This window comes from Mustela nigripes, chromosome 17 (assembly GCF_022355385.1).
Source record: "Mustela nigripes isolate SB6536 chromosome 17, MUSNIG.SB6536, whole genome shotgun sequence".
NCBI lineage: Eukaryota > Metazoa > Chordata > Mammalia > Carnivora > Mustelidae > Mustela > Mustela nigripes.
In genome coordinates this window covers 4,276,160-4,298,848 of record NC_081573.1, presented here as the reverse complement: position 1 = coordinate 4,298,848, position 22,689 = coordinate 4,276,160, and the positions used below count along the sequence as shown (strand labels likewise).

Sequence of the window (22,689 nt, the reverse complement as noted above, 5' to 3'; positions counted from 1 at the left end):
ATGAAGTTAACAGTAGAAAAATATAGTCTGGGGTGCCTGGCTGGCTCAGTCGTGGAGCATGCTATTCTTGATCTCAAGGTCGTGAGTTCAAGCCCCACGTCGGGGCGGAGTTTACTTAATGAAAAAATTAAAAAAATATATATATATTCTGGTCAGCTCTGAAGGTTTGGAGAAAAAATAGCAGCAGCAGCAGCAGCAGCAGCAGAACAATAACAGTTTTACCTGGTGGGGCAGTGAGATGTGTTCCTGGCTTGAGCTGAGTATATTGAGGGCAATAGCTCATCCTTGTAGAGCTAACCCCTGGATGGTTTATTTGCTTGAACTTCCCTGGTGACCACAGGTTTCTTATGATCATCTACAAAATGGGAACCATTAGAGAAGACGACGTTATGCAAACTTTGTTGACGTGTTTGTTCTAGATAAGTTGTAGCTGTTAGAGTGACTGTTTTAGAATATTTCGTGTTTTCTGAAAGTTAAGAGCTATGTTTCCAGATAGCGGACAAGTGAAGAGAGGCTCAGAATCATCAACAGTTCGAGACATGCAAGTCTAAGACGCAACGCAGGGTATTATTTCACACCGGTTAGATTGCTGGGGAAGCTGGGGAAGCTGGGTCATGTCCAGAAGCAGCAGTGACCTGAACTCCAGGGATCCTCGGGTTCTGCCTATGGAATGCGGAGGACAAAGCCACTCAAGAGAGTGACCTGGCCCTTCTTGCTCAGATTACTGTAGGCCCACGCTATCACCCAGTAGATCCACTCCTGGGTCTAGATGCTGGATAGCACCCATTGCTAGGTAGCAATTCATCCCAAATGTATCAGCTTAACACAACAAACTTAAGAAAAAAAAATCTCACACAGTTTCTGAGGATCAGGAATCTAGGAGCAGCTACCTGGGTGGTTGTAGCTTAGGGTCTCCCACTAGATTTTAGTCAAGATGTCAACCAGGGCTGTAGTCACCTGAAGGTTCCACTGGTGCTGGACGGTCTACTTCCTGGATGGGTCACTCCAGGGGCTGTTGGCTGGAGGCCTTGGTTCTTCACCATGTGGGCTGAGGAGTGTCCTCAAAACATGGCGGTTAGCATCCCCCAGAGCAAGTGAGCTGAGAGGGGAAGGGAGACAGAGAGAAGGAGGGAGGGCAGGAGGGCAAGAGAGGGTGAGAGAGAGAAAGGGCGGGAGGGAAGGAGGAGAGGAGAGGGTGAGAGAAAGAGGAGGGAGAGAGGCAGTGCCTTTTACTAACATACAATATCACTTCTGCCACATTCTGTTCATGAGAAGTGAGTCAGTAAGTCCAACCTACACTCAAAGAGAGGGGAATTCAGTTCCAACTTTTGAAGAGAAGAGTGTCGAGAAGTTGTGGATATATTTTGAATCTCCACAGATCCCAAAGAAATTCTCACACAGATTCTAAGGAGACATAAAAAGCACTGCTCATGGAAGTGAGGAGTAGGAGGTAACTTCTGTATCCATCCCTGGGGTAGTGGAGGGTAGGATGTGATGGGTGCCCCCCCCCATTCCATGGGGAACTGAGCACCGGTTAAAAACACGAGATTAGGTGTATACATATCAATCATGGACAGATTTTAAGGGCTCCGTCTTGAGTGGAAAAAAAATTAAGGTGTGATTTGGGGCCTATAACCAATATGTATATGCATTAAAAACATGCACAGGAGGGACACCAGGATGGCTCAGTCGGTTAAGTGTCTGCCTTCGGCTCTTATCATGATCCCAGGGGCCAGGAATCAAGCCCCAGATCAAAATCCCTGCTCAGTGGGGAGCCTGCTTCTCCCTCTCCTTCTGCAGCTCCCCCTGCTTGTGCTTTCTCTCTCTCTGTCAAATAAATAAATAACATCTCTTTTTAAAAAGATTTTTAAAAATAGTTCATTTATTTATTTGACAGAGAGAGAGAGAGATCACAAGTAGGCAGAGAGGCAGGCAGAGAGAGAGGGGGAAGCAGGATCCCTGCTGAGCGGAGAGCCCGATGCGGGGCTTGGTCCCAGGACCCTGGGATCATGACCTGAGTGGAAGGCAGAGGTTTAACCCACTGAGCCACCCAGGCACCCCAATAAATAAAATCTTAAAAAACAAACAAACAGGGACGCCTGAGTGGCTCAGTGGGTTAAAGCCTCTGCCTTCCACTCAGGTCATGGTCTCAGGATCCTGGGACCGAGCCCTACACTGGGCTCTCTGCTCAGCAGGGAGCCTGCTTCCCTTCCTCTCTCTCTGCCTGCCTCTCTGCCCATTTGTTATCTCTGTCTGTCAAATAAATAAATAAAATCTTTTAAAAAATGATGACAATGATAAAAATTTAAAAACAAACAAACAAACAAACCAAAACACATGCCCAAGTTGATGGAGCATCTGACTCCTGATCTTGGGGCTGTGAGTTCAAGCCCCACACTGTGTGTAGAGATTACTTAAAAATAAAATCTTAAAAAAAAAACAACAACATATGCACAACTCCAACATCCTTACACATTTTGTAAATGTGTAATAAATAGCATTGGGCTGGCGTCTGTCTCCTGTTCTTGGGAAGGAAGCTCTGAACCTTTGGAGTGATAGAAGTGTCTTTATTACATATGGCAGGCCCCCAGGGCCTCACTTCAAAGACCAACCAAGTGTTTAGAAGGCTGGGGCTTTGGGCCACTTGGTATCAGCCTAGGGAGGAAAGAAGGCTGGACTGAATTCAATTGCATGGCCCATGATTCGATCAACCACATGTCTGTAATGAAACCCCAGTAAAAACTCTGCACTCCAGAGCTTGAGGGAGCGTCCCTGGTTGGCAATACTCTTTGGAAACTGTCACCTCTCTGATGCTGGGAAGCTAACACATCCCTGAGGTTGAGGAAGGCCTCACACTTGGAACAATCCCCTCCTTCCCTCTATGCGTGTCTTCTACTTTCTGTCTTTTCGCTGTAATAAAACTGCACTTGGGGAGCCTGGGTGACTCAGTGGATTAAGCCTCTGCCTTTGGCTCAGGTCATGGTCTTGGGGTCCTGGGATCGAGCCCCACATCGGGCTCTCTGCTCGGCAGGGATCCTGCTTCCTCTCCTCTCTCTCTGCCTGCCTCTCTGCCTACGTGTGATCTCTCTCTGTCAAAATAAATAAATTTTTTTTAAAAAAACTGCACTTGTAAGTATGGTGCTTTCCTGAGTCCTGTGGCTGCGATCTGTGAAACCTGAGGGCATCCGTGGGGACTCCAAGTTTGTAGCTAGTTGGGCTCTCGGCGGGGGGTGGTGGTGACCCTGTGGATACCCCAAATTGCAGCTGGTGTCTGAGACAAGGGCAGTCTTGTGAAGAACTGTCCGCAGATCCAGTAGCTTGGCACACTCACAGAAATAGAAACACGAAAAACACAAAGATACGAATGAAGCGTAAGAGGGTGGTTACCTTCAGGAAAGCTCCCAAGACCAGGAGTTGGGGGGAAAGAGGGTCTTGGGCATAAACGTAAGCATGCACCAAAAGCCTCAGTAACCAAGGATAAGTACTATGCTAATGCAGTGTTTTAAAAACTCAAAATTAATGCAACAATCTAGGATGAACTGAACACCAAGATTTAAAATAAAGACCACATCCAGCGGGCCTGGGATTAGGGCGTGCCTTGCAGAGCCAGATCCCTGTGTGGACTTGTCTGTGTTCATTTTGACTTTTAAAAATATTGTTTGTCTTGATTTCTGAGGTTTTGGGCTACTCCCTAAACGTTGCTTCTGAGGCAAAATACCTCATTTGCCTCTAGTTTTGGTCCAGAGGAGGAAGGGAATAAGAACAGGGGATGTGTGTGGGGGGGAATAGATTGGAGAAATTATATAATAAAATAAGATAATATAATAAAACAAGAAAGAAGCCTTGATAATAAGGTGTCAGCAAAGGTGCCATATGATGAACACAACCTCTTTTACCTTTGGTCTAAAGTAAAAGCAAATAATAAACCATACTTAATAGAGAATATGGAGTTTGCTCTGGAATCCGAGAGAATCTGACTCAGGAATTTATGGATCCACTTGATTTACTCAATGTGTGTGTCTAGGAAGTGTTATTAGGATTTTTCATTTTTGCAAATTTTTTCTTTCTCCCCCCTCTTCTCCTCATCCTTTGCAAGTGAAACCAAAAGCAATTATAAATAATTTATTTTTTTTTTAAAAGCAAACACTCTTCATTTTCAGTTCTCCAAGGGATTCCCAACTCAGGTCTCAGCTGGGGCATGGGGCAGAGGAGTGCTGCCTGACAAGATTGGAAAGTGGGACACTAACAAGGGCCAGACCATGTCAGCCTTCATAGGCTCTGGTGACAAGTTTGGGCTATATCCTAAAAGTAGTGGGAAGTCATCATTGGTGTTTGAGGGGAAAAGGGACTTCAGCCAAGTTCTCCCCTGGTTCCCATGAGTAGTTTCAGCCCCATCATCTACAGTATCTCAGAATCCAGCTGTCACCAGAAGGGACACAATTTTGGATTTCCACACAGAAGCCTGGCCCAGGCAGTCCCAAGTTTAGGAAGCTTATAGGTGGTAGGGTTTGCCAAAAAGGGTCATCTTCCAAGTGAGGACTTCAGCCTTGAGCTTTCAGCATGCTGGTTCCTGAAAGACCCTCCAGATCTCCCATCCCTCTTCTAGCTGCACTGCTCGCTCCTCTTTACTCTTCCTTGTCACAACTCTCCTCCTCCACATTTACCTGCTAGACACCCACCCAGGGACCCTCAGTTCTTCTCACTATGAAGCCAAATAAATGATCCAGCTTCTTCCATCTTCCATCTTCCATCCACCATCAAACTCCACCACAAGCCCTACTCAGCCTCACAGTCCCCATCCCAACCTACAGAACAGAAGGAGCCTCCTTCCCTGTAAACAATCTAACCCTCCTCTGTTTTCTGTGGGAGAACAGACGAGGGGCAGAGCAGGGCAAATAAATGCAGAAACCAGTGCAGGGAAGTGGAGAGACTGTTTGCAACAGTCCAGTGTACCTGTGTCAGCCACACATCCTGGAGGATCCCCAATCACCCCCATGACTCCCTCCCTCGCTGCTTCTGGTCTGTGGTCTTAGTCACTTCCTAAAGAAGCCTCTCCTGACCAGCCAGTGGGAAATAACACCCCCACCCCTACAGCCAGCACCCTCTATCTTCTTACCCAGCTTGCCTTATTCATCTTCATAGTATCTAATGTTCCCAATATTACATAATTATTCATGTTTGTCCTTCTCCTCCTATAGGGAAAAAAAAAAAACCAGCTACACAAAAACAGACTTTCTCTGGCTTATTCTGTGCCATGATCTGGAAACCTAGAATAGTGCTTGAAAATAGTAGGTGCTCAGTAAGTGTTTGTTGAATGGATAAATGAATGTCTAGGGGAGAAAGAAGAACAGCTCCAGCTAAGGTGATGACAATTAAGATGGAGAAGAAATCAGTTACTGCAATTCAGCTAGACACATGTCTGATTTCCCCCTCAACACTTATATTAGGAACATTTTTAAACACACAGCAAAATCACAAGACTTTGCAGCATACCCATATACCTGATACCTACATTCCACCACTCACAATTTGCTATACTTGCTTTATCACATGTCTGTTGATCTTCCATCCAACCATCCATCCATCCATCCATCCATCCGTCCATCTGTCCATCCATCTATCCATCCATCCATCCATCCATCTGTCTGTCCATCCACTTATCCATCCATCCATCCATTTGTCCATCTGTCCGTCTGTCCATCCATCTATCCATCCATCCATCCAACCATCCATCCGTCTGCCCATCCATCTATCCATTTTACATCTGATGCATTTCAGAGTAGGTCACAGACTTCAGTATGCCTCATCTTAAACTCTCAAACACATGTGTCATGTACTACAACTCAAACTTCATGTTTCTTTTTTAAGGTAAAATTCACATACAATGAAATGCGCAAAATATAAGAGTTACCTTTCAGTGAGTTTTGACCAACACACACACACCAAGCCCCTTGCAGAGCACAGAACATCCACCATTACCAAGCAAGTTTCTTCACATCAGTTCTGTCCATCCTCCACCCCAAGAGGCAAGCAGCATTCTGATTTCTCTCCATCATAGAGAGAGCTTTGCTTGTTCTGGAACTTCCTGTAGATGGAGAAGTAAGTGTGTACTCTTTGTGTAAGACTCCTTTCATCTTGAGTTCCCTCAAATAGCAGCAATTTCCCCCTAGTGATTGCTGAGGCATATCCCATTGTTTGCATACACTATGATTGGTTTATCCTTTCTCCTGTTGATGGACACCTGGGTTGCTTCCAGTTTGGGGCTATTACACATAAAGCTTCTATGAACATTTGTGTTAAAGTCTTTGTATGGACATGTACTTTCTTTTCTCCTGGAGGAATACCTACTGGGGGACTGCTTGGTAGAGTAGATAATGCATTGTAAGAAGCTGCCGGAGCTTTTTCCAAAGTGGTTATACCAATTTACACCACCAGCAACAATGTGTGGGAGTTCGAGTAGCTCTACATATTATCTGCTACATTTGGGAGTTTGGGGGGAGGATTTAAAAAATTCTTTTTTCCAGTCTGATGGGTGTGTACACATGTCTCATTGCAGTTTTAAGTTGCATTTCTCTTGTGACCAAAGACGCTGAGCATCTTTTTGTGTGTTTGTTGGCCGTTTGTATATCTTTGGTTGTAAAGTAGATCTGTGTTTAATTTCTTCCTCTCATGGAAAGGGTTCTTGAGATGTTCTAATATCCTTATCTGACTTACACAGAAGATCAACTTTCCCATGTGTAGTAGTTTCCTAGGGCTGCTGTAACAATGTTCCATAGACTGTGGGCTTAAAACAACAGAAATGTATTCTCTTACAGTTCTGGAGGCCAGAAGTCCAAGATCAAGGTGTCAGCAGAGCTGTGCTCCTTCTGGGACTCTGGGTAGAATCTTTCCTTGCTTCTTCCAGCTTCTGTCAATGGCTGTCAATCCTTGGCATTTCTTGGCTTGCAGCAGCATCACCCTGATCTCTGCCTCTGTCTTCACATGACCTTCTCCCCTGTGTGTATGTCTTCCCTCTTCTTATAAAGACACCAGTCATATTGTTTTAAGAGTTCACCCTATGCCAGTATGACCTCATGTTAACTAATTATATCTGCAATGACCTTATTTCCAAATAAGGTTACACTCTGAAGTCCCAGGGATGAGAACCTCAGCATACCTTTTTGGGGAATACAATTTAGCCCAAAACACTATGGATTCAGTGGTCTGCCCTCTAAATGATGCCCAGGCTTCTTCTCAGAAACCGTGGTACATTCTGAAAGCGATAAGACATTTTTTTCAGCACCAACTCTGCAGCAGTCACCGTGCATGACGTGCTGTTGGGATCTCAGTATTACAGGTAAAAAGTGTCACTTAGCCATGGCTCAGAGAGATCAAGTAACTTGTCCAAAGTTCCAAAGTTAAGCAGCCTGGGAACCGGCACCCAGGGCTGTGGTATTCCACGTCCACGACTTTCCGGAGTCGTGTCTTCAACAGGCCTCAAGGTGACGCCCTAGAGCAGGTGGTGGATTCTCACACCACGGGTTTAAAATTCCTTCTTCCTAGGTGCTTAGGGGCGCATCTCAAACGCAAAAGTGCATACGAATCACCAGTAGATCTTGTTAAGATGCAACTGTTGATTCGGTTGGTCTGGGGGTGGGGTGGGGACAAGAATTTACACTAAACAAGCTGCGGATGTGGCACAAGGGCTCTCTTTGCACCTGTGCGGGCTGCTCAAGGAACTCCAGGACAATAGTAATAATGTCATAATAATCACAGAAACTACTATTTTACACGCCCTTTCAATGGCAGGCTCTGTGCCCTGGCCTTTATGTGCATTCACTCCTTTAATGCTCAGAATTGGAAACAGACACAGATTTGAAGCCAGCCTGTCTGCTCTTTGGCACAGGAGGGACATTCTCTGGGGAAGGTTGGGGTGGTTGTGGGGAAGCTCAGACCAAGGCCTGAGGGAAAGGGCCTGAGGGTTCTCGAGGTCTAGCTGCAAAGCCTATGGGTGGGGTGGGGGCACTTAGGCGTCTAAAAGTTGGGGGAGAGTGAAATTAAGGGTCAATAAGGGAACCTGGGATTTCCCAACCATCCCCTTAAAACTGTCAGTGCAGGGATCCTTCCTTCCTTTCTTTCTGTCTCTCTGTTCCCATCTTCCTATCTATCTTACTGAGTCCCTCTCTCCATCTCCCCTAGGTCCTTCTTCAGAACCTTTCTCTATGGCTCTCTTTCAGGGCCCCTCCTTCCAAAGCTCCCCAAAGCTCCCTTTGTTTCTGAGTCACTTCACATCTGAACTTGTCTTTAAATCTCTTTTGCTCTCTTTCTGTAAAGCTCAGTCTCTCCCCCTCCCCTTTCCCACCCACTCTTTTCTTTGTCTCCTCAGCCGCTCCCTCTCTTACCACTGTCATACTCAAGGCACCCTGGCTTTGGCCCAGTGCCCCTGTGTTTGCTTCTGTTGGCTGAGCACAGTGTGGTTTCGGGCATAGGCTCAGGCCTCCTACTCCCTTGATTCATATCCCGGCTCCCACATGTAACAGCTACAGAAATTGAGCCAAATTCACCCAACTTGGCTGCCCCTCAGCTTCCTGATTCGTTGAGGGCCTCCCTCCTGAGATTGCTGTCATAGCTGGGAGAGACGAGGCATGCAGTAAATGCAGTGAGGTGTCAGGCACTCAATAACTGGTTGCTGTTGTCATCATCATCATCATTATGATTACTAATAAAAGGTAAACCACAGCCAGCCTCTCTGTAGCCAACAATTAGATGCTTATCTGGTGTGTGGAATGCATGGGGAAGATCCTCCCACTGACAAAATTGGGGCCACTCCCTGACCTCAGTTTTTAGCCAGGACCAACCACCCCAAGAGCGAGGGCACCGGGTGGAGGACACACCAACTTTCCAAGCCACACCTGATGACAGTTTTGTACCTGAGTCGTACCCTCTCTGAGGTCCTGAGCCAATTCTGCGCATTGCAGGGGAGTGTGGAATCAAGCAGGCACCACTTAATGGGTTACATGAAGCGTCCGATTTAACAATTCAGGGATATAGAATAGTATCAGAAGGTGGCCACGGTGAGCCAAGACATGCAAAATGCACACAGCTTTCCTAGCCCCACAGAGGGGCTCAGCTTCTAGATACCGTCCATGCAATTTAACAAACTTAATTTTTTACTCCCTTCAGACCTTAGGTGCAGAGGTTCAATGCTAAATGCATCATTATCATCACAGGTTTGTACAGAATCTTTCTTTTCTCTCTCCTCCCTCCCTTCCTTTCTTCCTTCTCTTCCCCCTTCCCACCCTCCCTCAGTCTTACAAAATGCATAGTGTGGTTCTTATGGCCTGTAATTTTAATTTATGCAATTGGGGTTGGATTATATATCTCATTCTATTCTAATTCGCTTTTCAAACAGCACTGTTTTGAAGACCCAACCACATTGCTGTGGTCACACGGCCCCATTGCATCAAACTCCAGGATGGGCGTCCACACATTTAGTCAACAATCCCCCTAGGGGTGGACACATGGTGGCTGCCAACTGAGAACACCACTGAGAACACTGCAAGTCACATCCATGTGCATGTCCCCCTGTGTGTGTGGAAGAAATTCTTTGGGATGTATAGCCACTAGAGAAATTGCTGGGTCCTAGGGAGTATATATATTTAATTTAATGAAACAGTGCCAGATCCTTCCTCAGAACTGGAGGCCCCACACTAACCCCAACAGCACTTGAACATTCAGGGATGCTGGTACATCCCTGACAACACTAGACATTACCCATCCTTCTCATTTTCTCCAGCCTAATTAGTGTAAAGTGGTATCTCATTGTTGTTGAAATTTACATTTCTCTGACAATGAATGAATTTGAACATCCCCTCATATGCATGTCAGTTCTTGGATTCTGCTTCTGCAAATTACCTGTTCCTACCCTTTCCCTATTCTCCTCTAAGGGTGCCCATCTTTTTTCCTATTAATTTACAGGTGTTTCTTGCATATTATAGGTATTAGTCCCCTCCACATTATGAGTATCACAAATAACTTCTCCCATTCTGATAAATGTCTTAATGATCCATTTTACTCTCCTTTCAATTTTGACATAACCAAACTCATGAGTGTTCTGTTCTAGGATCTGTGCTTTTGAAGTCTTAAGAAGCTGTTCTCTGTCACAGAGATGTGAAGATAATTTCTGTGATTTCTTTCTGTTTGCTTTATAAGAGTATCTTTCACATCTGGAGCCCACCTTTGTGTGTGGTGTTAGATAGAAATCTAGGTATATTTTTGTCCACACAGGGAGCCGTTTACTGCTTCCCCTCTTCCTCCCATTAATTTGGGTTGCTATTTTACCATGTTTTTTATTTTACTGTATTTTATAACTCCCCATATAGCATATCATATGGAGTTCTGCACTCTCTCTTCCGTCTCGCTGAACCATTCTTCTGTTCTTGTGCTAATAACACACTTTTAAAAAATACATTATTTTGTGTTGCAGCCTCTCTTAATATCTGGTAGGGCAAGAAGCTTATTTCTTGCATCAGCACCATCTCCTCACCACTTACATCACCATGCAGGAAGTACACTGGTCCTCTCCACCCTTGACAGGAACCATTTGCTGACATGTTTCCTTCTGGTTCTGGAGCAAGCCTTCATACTGAAAAAGCACATCCTCATCCAGGAAGAGAAAGCTGAACCTGCCCAGTAAAATCTGCACAGTATCTTAGCTCAGTTTTTGTTCCTAGAAACTTCATTTCTCCTCATAAGCATACTTAAAACCAACCACAGTGGCCCAGATACTGGAGGTTTTGTTCTCTCTTTCTCATGTCTCGATGTTGATAGTGTGTGCCTGGAGCAGGGGCTTCAGCAAGTCACGAAGAGTGTGGGCTTCCGTTCGCTTCTTGCAGTCCCATATTTATCCTGTGGCTTCTATCCTTATAGTGCAAAGTGGCTGGTCCACTTCCAGACAAGAGAGTAAGGTAAAACATACCGCCCACCCTTTTATCAGCAAAACTGAAACTTCCAGGGAAACCCAGCCACTAGGTTTCAGCTTATAATGTATGGTTAGAACTGGATCCCATGGCCACCCACAAGGAGGATAAACATCTTTATCCAGGTTGCATGCCACCCTGAGCAATAGTTGGGTTTGTGAGGTAATCAACAGGTACATCTCAATTTTGCCCAAAATGCCCTGTGCTGAGTCAAACAAGATCACAACATGTCAACACATCTATCTCTGCCCCTGGTCCACACACCTACCTTCTGATCTCCTGTCCACCCTTGAGCCAAAACCTGACCCAGGATTCTTCCAGGTTCTGCCAACAGGAGGAAGAAGAAGGGGAGGGGGCAGTTTCGAAAGGCTGTGTCAAGCACAATGCTCCTGAATTTTCGCCATAGCTTTGGGAGCTGTTAGATCAGCATACTGCCTTTAAAGTTGTTGAAGGAACTAGAAACTCCCAGATGCCCATTTATGGTAAAAATGGGTCAGTAAATTGGAGTACCTTCACAGAAAAATATATGGTGCTGTAATGAGAAGGAGACATTTACAACTACAGACAAAATCTGAATGAAGCACACAAATACAATACAGAGCAAAACGAGCCAAACACAAGGTGATTGTGTGATTTTATTTATATACATTTATCATGTTTCCATAAATATATATAAATAAATTTACATTTATTCATACAAAGTTAATAAATGGGCAAAACCAAAGAATGGTAATAAAAGTCTGGAAAGTCACTACACTTGGCGGGGGGTAGTGACTGCAGGGGGACCCCCAAGAAGATCTTCTGGGGAGCTTGTCAGATCGTGTGGCCACATCTGGGTGCTGGTTACAAGAGTGTCTTTATCGAGTTTGTAATATTTATAAGGGCACATTTCTGTTTGTACATTATACTTCACTGAAAATTTCATTTTAAATATTTCTAAGAGGATGCCTACCCACAGACACCCTTCGCTATTTACCCACCATCCATTTTTCTCTTCTTCTTGAATCTTCCTTTTACTCAGGGAGCAGCCCCTTTCCTCATGCCTACAGTACTCAGGAGACTTTCTGAGCTCAGTCTCAGAAAATAACCCTGACTGGTGCAAATCAATCATGTCAATCCATTTCTCCTGGCCTGTAATTGGTTTAGGAAAGAACATGTGACCCAATTCTGACTAATAAGAAAGAAGGGAATTCTGCTGGAGCCGTTTCTGGGAAAGTGTCATCCTTCTCTAGAACATGTTCACTACAGTCGTTGATCTTGAGGATGATGAACCCACATGAAGGAGAACCAAGAGAAGCAGAGGGAATTGGAACTGGAGACACGACATTCTCTTGCCTAGAATTGTCCTTACCTGTATTTCTTGGCACACAAGGTCAAAACCCATTTAAGACAGTATGAATTTTCTCTTGTTGCCAAAAGCAGATTGACTAACAGCATCATTTTGGAGAATGTACTCAAGATTGCCCCTCAGATAGCATTCTGCTCTACTCTAGACTTTCCATAGTCTAGACTTTTAATATTCTTTTAATTATTTAATATTCTAACTTTGAACTATCTGTGTCACCTGCCATTACGTCAGTATTCTTTGTCCCACCACCCATCTTGTGCTTGCTTACAGAGAGCAGTTGAAGCTGAGCTAAGTGCACATCGGTCACTGCACACTGGATATTAATCTTAAGATTTATCTTAGACCACCAAGAAGAAGACATGAATCTTTGGCAAGGTCAATGGCCCCAACCCTAGCATCCCAACCCTTGTAGAATGTGCCCTCCAAATTGTTGTGAGGAGTTGAGCTAAAGAGAGATAATTATGATGAGTATCATTATATCAATAATTAGTATCTTCTTCCTTCACACCATTGACTGTCTACCCAAAGGCCAGTTCTCACCCTCTCCTCTTTCTGGACAAAGACAATAGACACAATAGAGACTGAAAATGCCAGAAAACAATTTTTCCAGTTTCTCTTGCAGCAGTGGGCATCTCTCTTCCATTGAGACCCAAAGAGAAGTCTGCAGAAGCATGTGTGTGTGTGTGTATGTGTGAGAGAGAGAGAGGGAGAGAGAAAGAGAGAGAGAGAGGGAGAGATGGGGAAGTTAGAGAGGGACTCTAGAGAAGGACTTTCTTTCCTTATGAAGACAGCTCTGCTAGGAAAAGCTCTCCTTCCTGCCTTTTGTCATGGTTGTGACAGACTTGATGGCTGGAACAGTGGCAGTCATTTTTATACCCAAGAGGTTACAAGCCTGAAGAAAAAAACAAGACATATTTTCTTCCCCTTTCTAAAATGTAAGCTGAAGGAAGGCAGAGATTTTTTAAAAAATCTGTTTTGTTAATTACTCTATACCAAGTGACTAGAATATTACCTGACATAGTATATTATTAAGTGCATGAAAGAATGCAGAGAATATTACAGAAGATAGATAGAAAGAGCCTAGACTCCTAGTGACATCATGACATTTAAGACATCACACTGACCGTGTAACTGTTCTTGCTTTGAGTTTCTTGTTATGTGAAATACTAAAGGTCCTTATTATGTAAGTCACTTTTAATTTGGTGTTTTGTTACTGATAAAATTCCCTAATGTAATTCCTTTCCTAGAATGTTCCATTTCTGGGGCACCTGGCTGGCTCAGTCAGTAGAGCCATGTGACTCTTGATCTCAAAGTTGTTATTTCAAACACCACGTTGCTCCTAGAGCTTACCTAAAAAAAAAAAAAAATTAATAAAATGCTCTATTTCCAACATATTCCCTGGAGTGACTTTTCTGTGTCTACTCCTGACCACCAGGAGTAGGTATCTCTGGGACTGAGTCCACGTGTGAAGATCTTTACATTGCAATCTTCTCATTTTATGGATGGAAAAACTGAGGTCCAGAAAGAGGACGACTGGTTAAGAGGTCACTCAGTCCTGTTTCATTGACTTCCATCCCCACAGCCTTATTAGGGGCACTGCCAGCCCACTGCAGCTGGTGAAAGGGAGGTGAGAGGGATTCAGGGTGTACAATGTGGCCTCACCCTCCTTGGCTACAGCTGATTGGACCCAGAGTCAACACCTGACTCACAGGCAGCCAATCAGGACTGAAGAAATGCCAGTAATTGGAGCTAGTTATGGGGAGCGCTATTGTAGGCCACATATCCCCAAATCTGAGGAGGAAATAGAAGATGCCCCTTGGAGAAAATGAGAAGAGGGAGGTGTGAAAGAAAGAACACTGCAGGAAAGCGAGCAAGAGAGATCGCTGGGCTGACATCTGCCTGTCCCAAGTTTTGGATATTCTGTTGATAACCGACCTCCCTTTTCTCCTCTGTCCAAAAAGCAGCTCTGCTGTGTCCTTCACCAGCAGGCAAATGATCTTCTTACACAGAAATTCCCAGTCTCTTAGGGAAAACCAAGAGTTTTGAGGTACATTGGTCTTTCCATTCCTGGGAAATGCCCAGCTGGTCCCATATCAGAGCCTTTGCTTTGTCCTTCTGTCTGGAACACTGAGACCCCAGAAATTCACTGGGCTAGCCACTTGTTATTCTGTAGGACTCAGCTCAAATGTCACCTCCTCCCAGAGGCCCTTGATGTTAGTTTCTGCTGAAACAGATTATCACACTTGGTGTCTTAAAATAACATTAATTTACTCTCTTATTGTTCTGGAGGACGGAAGTTCCAAGTGTTGCCAAACTGGGCTAAAATAAAGACATAAACAGGCAGGGGTGAATTATTCTGGAGGCTAAGAGGGAGAATCCATTCTTGTGCCTTTTCTAGCTCCTGGAGACCACCTACATTCCTGGGTTCATGGCCCCTTCCTTCATCTTCAGAACAAGTTTAGCAGCATCTTCCGATATCAATCTCATTTCCACTACCCACCCCCCAACTCTTTCTTTTTTTTTTTTTTTTAAAGATTTTATTCATTTATTTGAGTGAGAAGGTGGGGATAGCAACAGAGAGCACAGCAGGAAGGAGAGGGGGAGGGAAACTCCCCATTGAGCAGGGAGTGCAATGCCGGGCTCAATCCCAGGACTCTGGAATCATGACCTGAGCCAAAGGCAGATGCTTAACCAACTGAGCCACATAAGTGCCCTCCACCCCAACTCCTTCTTATAAGGACCCTTTGGGTTATAATGGTTTCACCCAGAAAATCCAGGATCATCTCTCCATCTCAGTATCCTAAAATCACACCTGTGAAGTCTCATTGCTGTATAAAGCTACATATTCCTAGGTTCCAGGGATTAGGCTGTGGACATCTTGGGGGCACAGGTGAGGAGTCATACTGCCCTCCCACACCCTTCTTGACCATCCTATATAAATAGGCCTGTTCCCCTCTCCCCCGCCAACAGTCCTCTTTCCTCCTGCTCTGTGCTCATTTTATACATATTGTATGTAATGTATTCATCCACCTCTTTACTGTCTGCCTTCCCCTAAGATAACAGGAGGTCTGTGAGGCAGAAAATTGTTCTGTTTTGCCTGTTGTAGTGTCTCAGCATCTGGAAACTTCCTGGCACAAAATAATCAAATTTGTGAAGAAAATGGGGCGCCTGGGTGGCTCAGTGGGTTAAGACTTCTGTCTTCAGCTCAGGTCACGATCCCAGGGTCCTGGGATGGAGCTCTGCATTGGGCTCTCCGCTCAGTGGGGACCCTGCTTCCCCCCTCCCCCTCCTGCCTTTCTGTCTACTTGTGATCTCTGTCTGTCAAATAAATAAATCAAATCTTTAAAAAATATATTTGTGAAGAAAATGCAAAGCAGCTTGAGTGGATCTCTGTTTCTTGCAAGTGAAATACCCCCAAAGAGCAAACACAGTTTTGTAGAGGGAAGAAGTGACTTGTTCCTCGCTGCCTGGTCATTCAGTGAGTGGGGACACCACATACAGAGCTCACTTCTCCTCAGATGCTTTATTTCTGGGACCAAATTTTGGTCATAGCTGATGAACAAGGATAGCCCCTGGGCCTGAGGAAGGAAGCATGGGGGAGACTGAGGTGCAGCCCTCACCTTGGTCTTTCTGGGAAATTCTCTCTGACCTGACTGGAAAGACAGGGTCAGCCCAGGGCTAGGGAAGGGGGACCCAGATTCCAGGAGACTTGGGGAGGGACTGGAGAGATTAACAACCCCAACATCCTCAAGAAGGAACAGGGGTATGGAGGGAGTGTCATGGTCCCTGCAGGAGTGATGACGGCAGTGGGTGGGGCACACCAGAATGCTGGGTCCTGGGATGCCTCATGAGTTCGACTGAATGGTGTCCTTGATCCACTTAGTGAATTGGCAGAGGTTGGTGTAGACACCAGGTCTGTTTGGTTGGGCACAGGGAAAGTCTCCCCAGGACACAAGGCCCTGTAGGGAGCCATTGCAGACCACAGGTCCCCCGGAATCACCCTGTGGAGGAGAAAGGAGTTCAGAGAGGCGGAGTTGTGGGGAGGTGGAAGGAGGGAGACACACAGGTGAAGAAGGGCCAGGGTGGCAAGAGATAGAGACATAGAGATGGGAAAAGTAGAGAGATGAAGAGACACAAAGACAGAGAGGGAGAAACAGGCAAGACAGAGAAAGAGAGAGTGAGAGAGAGAGGAAATGTTAACATTTCCATGTAAGTCTCACCTTTAGACGTTCCGTTTGCCCTCTCCACCCAATGTTACCTCTTATGTGTGTCTCCCTCACTGTGTCTCCCTGTCCCTATTTGTCTTTCTCTAGTCCAACCTTTGAACACTGCATTTCTCCTACTGAGCACACATGATTTACACCTCCCCTTTGCAGAGAGGCAGCTCTTGGCCCCTAAAAGATGGGGCTTTCTCATCCTGGGCACCACTGACACAGGGAGGGCCAGATCATTCTTTGCTGTGGCGGCCGTCGTACACATCGGAAGATGTTCAGCAGCATCCTTGACCCCTATGCATTATATGCCAGTCACTGCCTTCCTCCTCCAGGCACAGCTCACCAGGCATTGTCATATCTCCCCTGGGTGGCAGGAGGCAAGTTGAGGATTGCTTCTTTGGGTTGCCCATCCATGGCTCCCCAAACTCCTGCAGCTACCTATAATAACACTCACCACTCTTTACTGTCACTTCTTATGTATGTTTATGCAAGATACTAGTATCAGTTATAAAGAAATCCAGAGCCTGACTTCTTTCCCTGTTAGCAGGCACTACTTCAAGGCAAAAGAGCCTGACTGCCTGCACCTCTGAATTTCAGTTTTCTTGGAGTTTAATTTTTCTCATTATATTTTGTTTAATATCCCTGCAGAGTTTCCTTTGAGAGGCAGTTCATTAACTGCCCTGAGTTTGGCTCCTCGTCGGCAAGATAGAGCTAATAATAATGGTGAGTCAATGAGCTGATATATGTGAACCACATAAAGCAGGGTCCCGTGTTATTACTATTATTGTATTAGTGTTGTTATTACTTTTTGCTCTCAGTGGCCAAACCCTGGCCACATGCTGGTATGAAAAGCTAACTGGGGTCTGCAAACTGAAAAACAAGATGCAAAGCTTGGCTTCAGGAAAGTGAAATGGTTTTAAATGCTGACATTTGAGGGGCACCTGCCTGGCCCAGTCAGTGGACCACCTGCCTCTTGATCTTGAGGTTGAGTTCAAGCCCCACGTGGAGGGTTGAAATCACTTAAACATAAATCTTTTTAAAAAGTGCTGACATTTGAGTCAGGTGTGCTTTCTTCTGATAAAAATCCCTCCGCCCACTCCTCTGTCCAGATGTGTGTGTTTCCATATTGAGTGGGGACAGAAATGACGTTGGGAAGTTGCTATAATCCTCAGGTTTGTAAAATTTGGGGGGATGGGCCCTTTCCCAGCCATCAGAGTGGGATAGGAGTGCTGTCTGAGGCCAGAGCTTACTTCTTAACTGCCAATATTACTGAAGTGTTTGTCCTGCCAGCAGAGAACACCTTAATTTACATCCTTCTAGAACCCTTCAGGACCTGAATACAGGGGAGGGTCCTGATCCCTGCAAGAGTTTAATTTTAACTTCTGTCATCCTCAACAGATAGAGATTCCATGAGGACATAGAGAAGCTCTGTCTTGAGGGTCAAGGAATATTTGTTGAACATGGACCCCACCCATCTTCCCAGGCCCAACTCTTGCTGCGTCCACTCCCCCTACCCAGTCTCCCAAACACTCTGGCTTTTTCTCTTCTTGGAGCCACCAAACTCCTCCCTGCTGCAGGACCTTTGCAAGTGTTTTCTTTCCTTTAACCTTTGCAAGGCTGGCTCCTTTATGTCATTCAGTGTCTACCCACCTCTTGGAGGAGGCCCTTCCAACCACCTTTTTGAATATTGTCCCTCATCACTCCCTATCATAAAACTATATTTTATTTTCTGCATAGTTTTTAATCATTCTCTGAAATTGCCTTATTTATTCATTTTCTTGACCATTGGGGTTTTTAAAATAATTTTAGTTTGTATTTCATTTTAAATAATCTCTATACCCAGCATGGGGCTTGAGTTCACAACCCTGGGATCATGAATCACACGTCCTTCTAACTGAGCCACCCAGACGTCCCTCTTTTTCACTTTTTAAAATGTAGCTACTAGGGACGCCTGGGTGGCTCAGTTGGTTAAGCATCTGCCTTCCGCTCAGGTCATGATCCTAGCCAGGGTTCTGGGATTGAGCCCTGCATAGGGCTTTCTGCTCAGCAGGGAGTCTGATTCTCCTTCCTCCCCTCTCCGGGCTTATAGGGGCCCTGTGCACAAGCGCTCTCTCTCGTAAATAAATAAAATCTTTAAAATAATCAAATAAAATGTAGCACCTAGAAAATTTAAAATGACATGTATGACTCACATTATATTTCTACTGGACAGGGCTGTGTTCCCAGCACTAAGCAAGGTTTCAAGTTACACAGCTGGCACTGGTGTATATCTGCCGCATGAATGCCTGAGTCTTGAGCCTTACCTGGCAGGAGTCTCTTCCCGCCTCATCGCCAGCGCAGAACATCGTGGAATCTATCTGTCCTGGATAGGCCTTCCTGCACCTGTCAGCACTTAGCACAGTGATGTTCAAGCACTGGAGGACCTTGGGGAATTTAACTGTCAGAAACACACAGAGCAAGGCCACTGTGAGCAACGGAGAAAGATGGGGGAGGGGCAGTGCTCAGAGGCAGAGAGGAGGAGAAGGCAGACAAGGGTGTGTGCATCAAGAGGGACCTGGACGCTCACCGTGGGGGCTGCTGGTTGTTCCCCAGCCAGAAACCAAGCAGCTGGTCCCAGCAGTGGGACAGTGAGGGGAGATGTTGATGGGTTTAACAGCCTGAGTCTCACGAATTTTTCTGTTCAGTTTGATGAGCATGAGGTCATTGGAGTGGCCAGGATGGGAATAGCCAGGATGGGGGATGGATTTGATCCCTTTGAACAACTGCTGTCCAGTTTCATAAACGGGTGACAGGGAATGGTGGCCAAGGCGAATTCTGTAAAATCTAAAGAAGGTAGTGCAGATTATTAGCAACCCCGATTCCTATGCCCATATTCAGTGCCGAGTACACCCCAATCCAGTCCCAACCGTGACTTCACCCCATCCCATCCCATCCCCACCCCAAATCCTTTCTCCACATAGAAACCACCACAGCTGCATTCCCAACCTTGATCTAACCACCCCAACCTCAAATCCAACCCCCTCCAACCTCCCATAACTCTAATCTCAACCCCATCCTCAATCCTACATCCATCCCCGCCCTCAGCCCTAACCCATCCCCATGTATCTCCACCCATCTCCAATTCTCCTAATGGTATCTCCATTCCAGACCGTCGGCAGACGCGTGCCCAGCTCCAGATCCAACCCATTCCCATCCCCGATCCTAGCCCTAATTCTTCACCCACACTCAAACCATCAATACATGCATTCCCGACTCCAAATCTAGCCATCTCCAGTGCCATTCATAAAGCTAACCCCAACCCCATCTTCAACCCCAGAGCTATTTCCAATCCCAATACCATTTCCATCTCCACCCTACCCTATCCCAAACTCTAAAGTCACTCTGAATCTCATCTCCATTCCAAACCACTCAACATATGCTCTCCTCATGCCCAAATCCACCGCATCTCTAACTCCCACCCCCTACCACAATTCTCTCCCCAGCCTAACCCCATTCTCCACCCAAACTCCATCTTTGATCCCATCTCAGCTGTACCCCTTTCTCACCCGCGCCCGACACTCACCTCCATGGCCCTCCCCCCGCCCCTGCCCTGTCCAGCCCTGTTCCTGGAGCCCCACTCACGGCTTCCGGCAGTGGGCTGCTGTGAGCAGCCACTGCGGATTCACCAGCACGGCCCCACAGTAGAGCTGGTTGGGCTGCAGCAACAGCGCACCCTGCCACGGCTGGGCGTGCATCTCGCAGTCGGACCCATTCACGATGCGGCTGCTGCTGCCTTCGTCTGCCCTGGTGTCCTCCTTGGCCCCACCTCCAATGTCCCGAGTGCTTCCAGAGGGCCCGGTGTCAGAGGGGTTGTCGCAGGAGGTAGCATCATTTGCAAGAAGAGGTTCTGGGGGCAGAAAACGCGCGGGGCTTGGGCTCAGGGCGGAGCTTGGGCTCAGCTGTTGGGTCTTAGATCCAAGAGGTGGGACCAGCCAGAGCTCGTCTTACCCCCTGAAACACTCTTATATTGAGGAGGGGGTCAGCCCAGGACTTTAGGGGCGGGGTCTGGAATCTAAGGTTGAAACCTATGAAGAAGGGCAAGGCTTAGAACTCAAGAACAGGGCAACTGGGTGGCTCGGTGGGTTAAAGCCTCTGCCTTCAGCTCAGGCCGCGATCTCAGGGTCCTGGGATCAAGCCCCACATCAGGCTCTCTGCTCAGCGGGGAGCCTGCTTCCTCCTCTGTCTCTGCCTGCCTCTCAGCCTACTTGTGATCTCTGTCTGTCAAATAAATAAAATATTAAAAAGAAAGAAAGAAAGAAAGAAAGAAAGAAAGAAAGAAAGAAAGAAAGAACGAACTCAAGGACAGAGTCCAGGATGAGGTGGTTTACTGGTCTCTGACTGTACCTCAAGGTTCCTGGGAGTGGCTAGAGCTCAGTGGGTGGGGCCAAGAAGGTAAAGTTGGACAATCCCAGAGACAAAGCCAAAGTTCAGGGGGCGGAGCCTGAGAATGGACCGGTGAGCAGAGCTTTCGTGGTGGGCCCTTGGTTCAAGAAGTGTGGTCAGTCCTCAGAGAATGAGGTCAGGGCTGGAAGGGGCAGTTTGAGAGGCCAGGGTCATGTGGAGAGATGGAGTCTAGAAAGATCCCTGACTTTGGGCAAGGAGGTAGGGGCTCAGTTTTAGGAGCTGCAGACAGGATTGGAAGGGGCCGTGGCCCCAAACCTGAAGAGCCATCTAGGTGGGGCCTGGCTTGCAGGGTGGGGGGGTGCATGCCCAAGGGGACCCTGTCTTTGGATAAAGTCTGGACTCGCATGTGGAGGACGAAAGGGGGTCAGAGTCAGAGCCCCTGGGCGGAGGGAGATTTGGGGGAACAAAACCAGGGAAGTGCTCAGCTAGAGGGACCTGGTGGCGGCAGAAAGTAGGACCGATTTTGAATTCTCCAACAAGGACTTGCCTCCTGAATCCTCCTGGCAATACCCTCAGACAGACACAGATACCCCACTCCATCGCCAGTCCCCCATAGTCAGTCCACTACCTCATACTCTTGCTGATGACCCACAGATGCCAAGCCCTGGCGTGCACATCCAGGAAACACGCACACAACTGTTGTTACAGATAAGCACGCACAGAGTTGCATGAGAGATGCACATCATCTGCACCGGAGTAGCTACAGGCACGGTTGGGTCTTATGGTGCACACACTTCCCAAGCACCTGCACTGGGCGGCAGCCTTACAAGGTTTTGCGCACCCATGCAGTGTCTCAGGCACGTGTATGCATCCCTGCACACAGACACATTGGCATGGTGATAACACTACACTCCAAAAGCCCAGCAATAAGTGACCTGGTATCATCCAACCTCACACAGTCACCATCTCGAAGTGATAGACACTTCAGCCCTTAGGGGAGGGATGAAAACCCCACCCACGCAGCCGCCCCATCTCACAGACAGTCCCCTATAAACACGCAGTCACCAACACCTGGACACAGAACCTCAAGCGGTCTCACAGCCCGAGTTGAGGCATACATAATCCCACACTCAGCCGCAATCTCACAGCCCCAAACCGTTACCTGCACACACCTGGCCATGCATTTTCACCGTAAAAAGCACTTTTGTGACACACAATCCGGTGACACAGGGACAAGGACTCCAGATACCTTCAGCCACACAGAGCCACACACATAATGTTCATACAATTACCTGCACAGACATTGAGCCACACATGATCCTAAATGCACACATGCCCAGTCACACAATCAGACACACAGCCTCCAAGCTAGTGCACCTGTTGCAGGCAGTCACTTGATATGGGGAAAGGCACCCCACCCACACACACACACACAGTGACAGGCACACAGCCACACACAATCACCTGAACATGAATAAGGACACCGACTCACAAGTCACCCAGTCCTAGAGCCATACCCCATCACACAGAGTCCCCTTGGGACTAACACTCCAGTGTCCCTCAGAGAGTCACCCATAGCCCACCCAGTTAGTCTACAGGCACACAACAGGGCTTCTGGTTACCTGTCACTCCCATCATCAGGGCTGTGATCAGGGCACCGGCCATCCACATCCAGGGGTGTCCTGCTGGAGCCATGGCCACTGCACCTTGTGGGGAGGACAGAGGGCAGGGAGGCCGGGATGATTCTGGGAAGCCCTTACCCCACCTCCTTTTCTTCCTTGCCCCA

The 22,689-nt window shown here is 46.7% G+C and overlaps 1 protein-coding gene across 1 annotated transcript; it reads right to left on the bottom strand.

The window, feature by feature from the left end:
• Positions 1–16,151: 16,151 nt before the first annotated feature.
• Positions 16,152–22,598, bottom strand: KLK5 (kallikrein related peptidase 5). The gene is made up of 5 exons (XM_059382228.1): positions 22,526–22,598; positions 20,142–20,406; positions 19,087–19,343; positions 18,824–18,957; positions 16,152–16,307 (listed from the first exon to the last, which is right to left on the bottom strand). The coding sequence occupies exons 1-5, from the start codon at positions 22,596–22,598 to the stop codon at positions 16,152–16,154; spliced, it is 885 nt and encodes a 294-aa protein (XP_059238211.1).
• Positions 22,599–22,689: the final 91 nt, after the last annotated feature.